Source organism: Scardinius erythrophthalmus (assembly GCF_964197995.2).
Source record: "Scardinius erythrophthalmus genome assembly, chromosome: 14".
Classification (NCBI taxonomy): Eukaryota; Metazoa; Chordata; class Actinopteri; order Cypriniformes; family Leuciscidae; genus Scardinius; species Scardinius erythrophthalmus.
The window spans coordinates 34,694,299-34,705,436 of record NC_138234.1 but is presented as its reverse complement, the minus strand read 5'-3'; the positions used below and the strand labels follow the sequence as shown (position 1 = coordinate 34,705,436).

Sequence of the window (11,138 nt, the reverse complement as noted above, 5' to 3'; positions counted from 1 at the left end):
ATGGGAATGCTAATGGATAGCTTTCTCCAGGTATTACAGACCTCCTGGATCTCTCCAAATGCCCATTCAAGAAAATTCTGCAGACGCTCCGATGGGCTCGACCACAATGCTTTGAAAAAGCTACATTACCAAGAGTAATGGCCACAATCTTTCTGAGTGCAACCAGTGTCCTTGAAGACATTTACATCTACTGATGCTTTTATCCAAAAGTGATTCACAAAAGCGATTCGTCTTGAGCGGAAAATTACATTAGAAGTGCTGCCATGCTAAGTTCTAAAGCTGGTTAAAAAAGTATATGCAAGTACTTCAAGTGCACTGAAGAAAGGGGTTCGCTATACCTATATATTTTTACATTTATCAGCAAATGCTTTTGCAAATGAATAATTTCAATATAATAATAATTTAAAATATATATATGTGTGTGTGTGTGTGTCAGGATTACTATAGTTAGCTAAAACTGAAACTATATACAAATATTTTAGTTGCTTCTAACAAAATAAATGTTAACTGAAATAACATTATAGATATATAATTATAACTTAAACTTATTTTATTTCAGCTAGTTGCCAAAGAAACATTTCTCATTTTCATTTAGATTATTAACTAAAATAACTCAAATTAAAATAAAAACGTATAAAAACTATGTAGACATATTAAAAAGACAAAAGGAGGAGGAGGATCTGGCGATGGACAGGGAAATGAAAGCTCTAGCGTAAAGTTCTGCCATGATGGTCCCTGGCCATTCCCCCCCGTGGGTCGGCTGCGCCCCTGCCTTCGTCTTTGGGCAGGATATGCAGAGTCCTCTACCTTCTGAATGTGAACTACGGACGGGACCTGCCCCAAAAAACTTTACCATCCAATATTTTTGTCTTCATTTTCTGGTCTATTAAAGGAGAACAAGGCAACTCTAGCCATTTCTTCGCTGATTTTCACTTTTGTTGTCGCGTGTTTCCTCAACGAGCTCCCCCTACAGCTGTGGGCCATATTTTTCACAACACTGTAGTAAAAAAATCTCACTTGCGGCACCCTCCTCCCCCTTTCTACCGCTGCTCATGTGCATTTGTGTTTATGGGGGCCGGCCAACTTTATCGTGTGGAGCTATGTCTACCGAGGTGGGTAATACATCATACACAGTATCATATGGCGTGTGTGTTTATGTTGAATTGCTGTAAAGCAGTTTGTGTTTCTCGCTCGTTCTCACTTCTCAAGAGACTTCCTATTTCCAACTTACCGGGACGTTAGTCCCCATGTTACAAGGTTGGTTTTCCGCCAGGGAACGCTGGGGGGTGCGGGAAAGTCACCATTCTCACCAGAACAGGTTATTTAACCATCCAAATGATTTCTAAATGGATTTATTAAGTTGAAATAGTTGCCAAGTTCCCCTTTAATTAAAAAATGTCATTGAGAGATCATCTCGCCTTCCAAGTCTTTCTGGTAGAACTTGACGAGCCGGTAGAGGGAAACACCACGGTGGAGCCGACGGAGGGAGGAGCAAAGGTGGAGCACCAACGGGCTTCCTGGGTGGAACCTGGGGACCAACCAATGGCAGCGGAGCAGGACGAGGTGGAGACCCAAGTCAAACCGTGAGGATGACAGCCCAGGGTGACATCGTAGATCGGGAGGACCGAGGAGACGTCGTTGGCTCAAGTGAACGTGGTGGAGGTGGGGGCCTGGCAGAACAGGGCAACACTGGAGGGGGAAAGGACCAAGGCAGAACCGGAGGAAAGGAGGAACCCGGTGGAGCCGAAGGGGTGGAGGGCTGAGGCGCAGCTGGACACCCGGAAGTCAGCGGTGAAACCAGGATGACGAGAGATCAAGGTGAAGCCGGAGGGTTGAGGGAGCCCAGTGGAGTCTTAAGTAACCACGGCGGAGCTGAGGGAGTGCAGAGCCAAGGACAGGTCGAGGTGGAGAAATGGGCCTGGAGGCCCGAGGTGTAGCCAGGGGATCCACTTCTCAGAGCCATGCTGGTGGTGGAGTCAGTGGCAAGGGCGGAGATGAGAAGCTGTAAGGCACCAGAAAGGCAGGTGAGTCCAGGGGACTGGATAGAGCCAGCGGTGAGTACAGGAACAACGGGTGGGAAGGATATTAGACTGGATCAGGTCATCCAGAACACTTGGGTTCGAATGAGGATGGGATGGCAGTGGGCTCCGCAGTAAAATCAATGAGCCAGTGATCCTCATCTGGCTCTGAGTAGGACTGTCCTGATGGCACTGACTCCGTGATGGACCTGGCGATTAGCTCCGGCCTCGGGATGGAAGTGTTGACCGGCTCTGGCTGGAGAGGGGCTCTCACTTGTGGTCTGTGGCAGACACTGACTCGGGGTCTGATTTTGTGGTGGGCTCAGGCATCGTCATCAGGTCCGCAGCGGGGGATCTTTCTTGCTGTCTGGGACACTCCGGGCTTGGACAATAAGCCAGATCTGAAGTGGGCAGAGAGATGGCTGTGTCGGAGTTGATGGTGTCTTCCTCAACGACTTCCATGGTGAGGGATGATCCGAAATCCCACAAGGTGTATTTTAATCAGCAACATCTGTCCTAGAATGTCGTCCACTCCTTCAGAAAAGCAGTTTAAGGGTTTCATCATCCCAGCGTGCCTCATTTTACAGCTCCAGGATGTCTTCTTTAAACTCTTCCAGCAAGCATCTCTTCTGTGAGTAACAGTTGTTTGTTGTTGGTTGACATGAATTGACATGTTAACCACACTGAAGCAAAGACAATAACCGACAGAGAACTGAACAGAACAGGGAGTATATACACAGGTTTAACAAGGTAACTAAATGGGAGACAGATGAACATAACCATTAACTCATGAGTAACTCAAGGGTTGACAAGGGTAAGGAGAACATTACACTGAAAGGTTATCCCTTAAATGCATACCTCGGGTGTTTAGTGACCCGGGACATCATTCACTACCCTCCTCCTCATTGTTTTTTTAAGGTAAGACATAAACCTTCTTAGTATTCCTCAATCAATTCATTATAAACAATATAACAAGAAAAAAAGAAATATTAAAAATGGCTGTTTTCCCATTCAGTTTTTGTTTAAATTGTATAGGGTTGCTAACCACCCCAGGTGTGTAACAGTGTAAGTATATTTTTTCTGGTCAACAATAATTGAATTTTTGATTACTTTGATTACTGAATAAGTGCAATTCACCTTTATTCCTCAAGGTGTCAATATCCGATACACAATAATGAAGTGACGTTTCGCTCGTAATCACCGCAGGCAGAAAACAAAAGAATAGGAAATATCATCAGCAAAACTTGAAATGGCTCAGCGATTTACTGCAAAACAAGTACTGAACGCAATTAAATATTAGTGTCACTGTCACTTGATGGTGGATCTGTTAAAGACGCAGTCAGCGATCAAATCAAAGTTTTGAGAATATTGTTGAGAAGATGAATATGAGCCAGATGTTGAATGTACTGGGTAATGAGCTCTGATGAGGACAGTGATGATGATGGTATAAAACATCTGCTCAAACTGAACCCTTCCAAGCTCCAAAAGATACCGAAATATGCTTTATTTTATTCTACTGTAATTGTTACTCTAATATCAGGAGAGTTTTATATTATCGCGACAGGTAGAGATCCATCTGTGTTAGATATAGATCCGGGTCGCTAAAGACCTGAATGTGTAATAATGATTGGCCAAACATTCATGCATTTAAGGGTTATTCAAGAAACCAAAGCACAGTAACAGAAATACAATGAAACTTAAACTTTTTAAAATTTAATTTTATATAGCCTACCCTACATATGTCATTTACGTCATCTGCAAATGCTTTTGCAGTCTTGCAAAAAAACATTAATAATTCTTGAAGCTGTATTTAATAATAATGTGTATTATTTTTAAATTAAATGAATCGCATGTTTAATAATTTTTAATTTACACTTTTATATTCTAAATTGAATATTGTTTAGGTAGAATTATCATCATTTGGAATACGAGAGCAGTCAGGTTTGATATGATTTTTACAGAACTGAGGAAGTGAGCCGATATTTTCCACATCGTGACGGTTTAACATAAAACCTGTGACCCATATGATTTCCTTTTGTTCAACACAACCACCAAATTTCTTGTGTTTCCAATTTGAGACAGTAGAAAAGCTTACACTGCCTTTTACATCTGGGAAATTGTCTTACGGATAAGGCAGCGGCTTTTTCGAAAGGTCACAAATTTTAGTGGACTTAGTCGTAACTATTTTATGATTGGAAACGATCATGTCCTTAAAAGCCTTATTTTGTTCCTTTTCTATTTTTATATCAATAACTGCTCATAGAAAAATAAATGGAGAGTTGCAATCATGTGTTCGGGTAGCGATACAAATAATAATAATCCAAAATAGTTACAGATTTAACACATAATACAATAGTATGGGACAATTTAGTGTAGAATATTATGTTGTTTAGCAACAGACAACCAATCATAAAAGCCTCTGTGCTTGCATCATGAAGTCTTCATGCGATATTCATGACTTGTGACCTGTGAACTGCAGAGCTGTCTATCACTATTATTCCCTTCAGTTAGACTGTATCCCAGCCATCAGTCTTACACTGTAAAATCCATCAGTGACTCTAACTAACACTTTTTAGTTGACTTTACTTAATGTCTTAACTTAATTGTAAAAATCTAGTAATCTGTACTATTTACATACTATGGCTTGTTTACTCAGAAAACCCAAGTTAAGATTAATTGATTTTGTTTGAGAGTGTTTTTTAAGGCGGGGAAAATCTTTTCACTCATTTCCTCCACTTCTGCAGTTACTTTTCTCCGTTTGCATTCACTCGTTTCCCAAAGTCATCTTGAATGTTGAATTGTCAATACAACTGAAAAATTTGAAAGAACATCACATAAGCTGACTTCATAACTTGATGTTGATTTTCCTAATATGTTTTAGTCACCATTATGGTGATTAGTGTTCCCTTTGGTTGGGCTCTTGGAACTTCATTTATACTATTGTAATTCTCTTCCCAATGATGCAGCGATGGAGGAAGAGAAGTTTCAAAGGAAGAGAAGTAATATATATATATATTATTAATGTATGTTATATATGTATGAATGAATGAATGATGTATAACTTATGCCCACATTTATGAACACCACATTTTAGGCTGTCGGGACTTATAATATAAGGGTTGATGTAGTGTATGTGGACCCCGTAGATTCCCCAAAATTACTGATTTAAGACTGAAAACAGAATTCTACCATCTCTTTTTACGTGGTTGTCTGGCATCTTGTGTTTTCCCGACCTGTTTCACATATTCTGGTATACCACACTGGTATACCAACTCTCCAAAAAGTAAACTTGGCAACATAGGCACCAAAATACATTTAATTTCTTGCTAAACTTGCACAAAGTGATCACAAATTAGATGCATTGCCAGTAAAAATAAAAAAAACCTATCAGTCTAATTAGATAATTACATTTTTTTTTTTTTTTGCTTCTAAAATACACAAGATCTGAAGGTGAAAGTGTTTCTGTATAAATTGCAGTAGTGCATAATGCATCATATAATAAACAGGGTAAATGATAATCAATGCATGAATTAAATACTTTGTATTAAATACAAAAAATGACCTCCCTTATTTCCCAGGATTTCCTTGTCCAATCATATTTGTGTATTTACATTATATGTGCATTATCTGATGGCTTTTTTAATGTTTTGCCCAACTTCCTATGCATCAAACTTTCTCCTTTGTCTGAATGTATGTCATTGTAATTGTAATATGTTAAAGCTGAGCATTCATTCACAGCACAACTGCTATAGCATGAGTGGGAGAGCATTCGCTGTAAAATACCTGTGTGTAAATGATGGTTCTATGCGAACTCCGCTGAAACAGTCTCAGCTCAGCATATACTGCCACACAGTGTCTCAAACCAGAACAAGCCCAGTCTCACTTCTACTACTCAACCTCATACGCCTTCATCCTGGGAGAACACAGTAATATTAATACTTAAATATGTTATTTTATCTCTAGCTGACCTCCAGGGTAAGTTACAAATAACAAACATTTTATGTATTGTACTTTAAAAGTGCATTATAATTCATTAGAATTGTTTTTAAAGTCTATTTTAGTTAAATATTTTAATGCACACAATACACACCTGCATTTTTTTTAGCTTAGTTATTTAGATTTTCTTCCTGTCTATGAGAACTTTAAGTTGTAGATAGATAGATAGATAGATAGATAGATAGATAGATAGATAGATAGATAGATAGATAGATAGATAGATAGATAGATAGATAGATAGATAGATAGATAGATAGATAGATAGATAGATAGATAGATAGATAGATAGATAGAAATGTGTTCATTAAAAGTTACATTAATGCATTAAAAAATTGTAACATTACTGCATATGGCATTCAAACACAAAGACGTGAATCTTTTACTTATGTTCTAAAAAAGTTCTAAAAAATGATAAAAGTCGTGACCGGTGATTATCATGAATGAATTCAAATGTGATTGTTCTTTTCCCACTTGTATTTAAGTGTTCACTGCAAACGATAACTAAACTAAACACCCAGTCCGGCTATCCTCCGGTCACTGAGGCGATGCGCGGTAACCTGTGACGCACACACACACACACACACACACACACGCACACACACAGCGGACAATCTGGCAAAGGTAAACCACGGAAGGGGTGGGGTGGGGTGGGGGGGGGTGCGTGACGTCACAGGAGTGATGTCATATCGCCTATAAAACCATGAGCCGAAATGACATCGAGTAAGAGTTGAGCTCGACACCTCTGGGAGTTAATGAAAGCTTGTGATTGAGACACACTTAAACAACTGAACTTCTCCTCTGACATCCACTGCCCGAAGCATCATCACGATGATCATCTCGCATTTGGTGGCTTGTGGACTTATTCTGACTCTTCTATCAGTCCGTGCCGAGGCAAAACCATTAACGCAGGAAGAACAGAGGGTGAGTCTCATATTCAGACCTGCTTAACAAATGATACAGTTTGTTTAATATTCAGACAGACATAAAAAAGTTTATTATAGTCTTTATAACTTGTGAAAAAGACGCGCTAAAGCTTAGACATGCAGTTACGCGCAAAAGTACGCGTTTAAATCCAGTGCGTAAAACGCGTAAAATGCGATTGTTTGATTTTATTTTATTTTTTAAATAACCATCTCAATTAGATATTTTCTTTCTTTCTTTTTTTTTCATCAGTACATTACAGTACAGTTTCATTAATACGTTCTCATCACTATTATCATGCAAAAGCGACTCGGTCGTTATTAGACCGCAGAAGCTGGAGTTTGGACACTTGTCCGGACGCAATGTTTGCCGCAAGGTTTCTTTAGCCAAACTTTTTATTCATTAATTCCCGTGACTTACATCATGGCATATCAACAGGTTCTCGTTCTCAAACATTAAAAAATAAAGAAAACGCGCTTTTAAGACGCATTGCGCACCGACTCATAATACACCCATCGCTGTGAAGTCACTCCTATAGACTTGAGTTAGATTCAATTCAGAGCGAATTTCAACTTTTAGGGCTCACACTTTTCAGAATGTTCTCGTTTCTGAAGAAAGTTTCGAATTAAAGATACCAAAACGTATTGAGATTTTAACTTCAACTCAAAATCAAATGATCTGAGACTTTTCATTCATTATCAAATAAAGCTTTTTTCTTTTCTCACAGTGATGCCGTGGAAGAACTACTTCGGGTTCCACAAAGAGCCTTTCAGTGAAACGTTCTTAAAAGAACCCTTTTTTCTTAGTGTGAAGAACATTTAAATAATCTAAAGAACCTTTTGTGGAATGAAAGATTCCATGGATGTTAAAGATTCTTTATGGAACCAAAAGATGCAAATATCCTTTATTTTTAAAGAATGTTTTACTTACATTAAACATAAAAGAGAATTCCATGAAATCTCCTAAACGCTGAAATAACAACATAGAAGCCATAATAAATACATTGTAATATGAAATAAATAATCTAGTATATTGGACTGCAAGACCTTCTCCAAGTAACCAGTTACTCTGCTACTGAAGATGTGTTACACTTTAAAACTAGAAAAGGGTTCTGTAATGATATTAATAAATCATATTAGAAAGTAAAAGTGGATCTTTGTGTAAGAGTTTAAAGGAACTTAAATACATCTTTGAAAGGTATTTAAGTGAATCAATCTACTATTGTAGAGTAAAAGCACATTTTAAGGGTCTCCGTGGGATAGTCTGAGGACAGAAGTGAGCACTGAGGTGTTTATCTGAGTGTTTGCTCCCTGTGTCCCTCAGTCCCTGCGGATGCTGCTGGGAGAGGAGCTGTCCGAGTTCCTGGCGGCGGACGAGAGCCAGAGGAGGCTGGAGAGCCGGGCTCGGCTCCTGAGGGACCTGCGCATGGACACGCGGGCCCGGGGCCCCTGGGCTCGGATGATGAACGAGCAGCCCGGATCCCGCAAACTCAAAGGCGGGTCTAAGAAGGGCGGGACCGCGGCCAGGAGCGGATGCTTCGGACACAAGATGGACAGGATAGGGACCATGAGCGGGATGGGCTGCCAGCCGTCTCACTATCCCTCCGTCAACAACCTCTCCTGGTGAGTGTCTGCTCAGATCATGTGCTCTCTGGGGGACTATTTCAGTTATATGATTACAGCTATGCTTTTAATCAATATTAATACAAATGTACATATTTATGAAATAATATATAATTGTAGATATACTCTTTTTGAAAATATCTTTTTAATTATATGATCACACCCTATATGTTTAATCAATATTTAATGCAAATATTGATACAAATTATATATGATATCAAATTATATTTATCAATATTTATACTTAAAAATATATATATATATACATTGTGTGATTTAAAACAATAATAATTTAATTTTAAAAATAAAATATAATTCATTTAAAATTATTATTTAATAATAAATACATCTGTAGAGATCTAAATATGAGTTATTTGTATTTTTTTAAATATAAATCATTTATTATATGTTTAATGAATGTTAATAGTAAATTAATATTTATTTATTGTTTATAAATGTATAAATAAAAAATATAAATGTTAACTATATAAATATATAACATTAATTATATATTTAATATATAAAATATATAATATTTTATATATATAGTAATCTATTTATTTATTTTTTAATCTTTTTAGTATCTGTTGAGTCTAAAACTTATATTAGCAGATGTAATCTTTGGGAACTACATGCATATTTTAACAGTTAAATAAATTAATATACTTTTAATGAATGTTAATAAATGTTATATATATAATATTTGATATGAAATATATATTTGCACATATACTCTTTGGGAGTTTCATGGAATTAAACAAATTGATGAAACGAAACAAATTTCTCTCTCTAATTTTGGCATTGCGTTTGTTGCATATCCTCTTTTTGTTTTTTCATATCTTTCATATTAAGCACTGAATGCCTGACAATTACTGAGTTTCTTGATGCCAAAGGCTTTACATGATGTTATAACAGGTGCCATTATTACAGGGAGCTTTATAAGTGTGTCAAACTGTAGTGTGTGTGTGTGTGTGTACTAGATAACTAAGTGTGGGGCAGAAAGGTTTAGTCTGAATGAGTCATGTGTCAGACTGATGCGAAGGATATCTGACTCTGTGATGCAGGACTGCTGTCAAACAGTCTCACGAACGCATGTGTGTGTGACGCTGCAGTGACGTGACTGATGTCGGACTGAATCCATCTAACTATATGCCGTCTTTTTCCCTAGAGCGCATCACGAACGTCATGGATTTTGGACAGAATGGACTTAGTTGCTCTTCTTCTAAGGGGAACCTTAAAGAATCGGACTAATGGTACGAAGCCACTACGAGAGCCATTTGTGGGGACAATGTACAATTGAAATAAAGTAATTAGATAAAACATATGTACAAACAAAACCAACAACAACAACAACAACATGATGTGGATAAAAGCTGTATATTGTTGCTGCTGCTGCTGTACATTCATGTATTTCATTCTCGCATAAATGTATTTATGTTTAAAAACCTATTTATATGTTTATAAAAGAGATATTTATAAATATGAGTTTTATTTATGTAACATTTTGAAATGAATGCAAACTGCAGGTCAATTCTGTTTGTAACTATTTTGTCTCTAATAGTTGTAAATGTTTTAAAAATCATTAAAAAATGCACAAATGCAAAAAAAAAAGTTTTTAAGTGTTACTTTTGAATAACAGATTATATTACTTAAATGAGACTGAATGTCAAATCGATTAATTGTGATTAATCATATCAAACACATAAGTTTGTAAATATATATATATATATATATATATACACACACACAAATATATATATATTCAAACACAAATCCTTGTTCAAGTGCAAAAAAAAGTCTAAATCAGTATTTTTGTCTTCTTCATGTAAAAATTATTATTCAAACATCCTTGAAACAAGATCAGTTTATCTGAGAATCAAAATTGTGTAATTGTAATGTAAAAGTATTTTCTCTAGTTTTAAGCATTCTCTGAAAATATTGCCGCAAATGCTCTCATTCTAAGAATTAAATGCAGTAAATGTATCTTGTTTTGAGGATGTTTGGGTATTTCTACTAGAAACAGATGCACATCGACCGCACAGGGGGCGCTCGCGAACACCCTTCTGACACCTAATGACTGGGACACCCTGCGGGCTGTGTCGAAATCGCCCCCTACACCCTCATTCACTATTCTCCACATTACTCCACTAATATAGTCCACATGAAGGAGTGAATGAATACGAGTGAGTGAATTCGGACACTTAGTGAGCCAGAAGGGCTGCAGCTTTTGCATTGATGTTTAATGAAGCATTATATAACGAATAGTTCCAGTCCTTGATTCTGATTGGTTGAGCCGCGTTCGCAGCCGTTGTAAATTACTCAACAAACATACACTTGTCCGTTTTATAATAGTAGTAATAGTAACTCCAATAGTAAGTTGAAAATATTTATCCAGAACTCTGTCATGGAAACTATCTATAAACATTAATCAAACAGTTTAATAATAATTTAAAAAGGAATTTATAGCTAAATGGATGGATGATTCAGCTGCGGCGCCATCTTCTGGTCAGACGCGGGAATTCATTAAGTGCGCGAGCGCGACTCTCACAGTGCATTGTGGGTATTCTCTAGCCGTTGAGCG

General features: G+C 37.4%; 1 protein-coding gene across 2 annotated transcripts; it reads left to right on the top strand.

Moving 5' to 3' along the window:
- Window positions 1-6,737: 6,737 nt before the first annotated feature.
- On the top strand, window positions 6,738-10,158 carry nppc (natriuretic peptide C; the record flags this gene model as incomplete). Of its 2 annotated transcripts, XM_081384911.1 has the most annotated exons (3): window positions 6,738-6,935; window positions 8,259-8,557; window positions 9,726-10,158. In XM_081384911.1, coding segments are annotated over 3 exons (393 nt in total). The 2 variants fall into 2 exon arrangements, with proteins under 2 accessions (XP_081241037.1, XP_081241036.1); XM_081384910.1 differs by lacking the exon at window positions 9,726-10,158 and having other exon boundaries at window positions 6,843-6,935; window positions 8,259-8,561.
- Window positions 10,159-11,138: the final 980 nt, after the last annotated feature.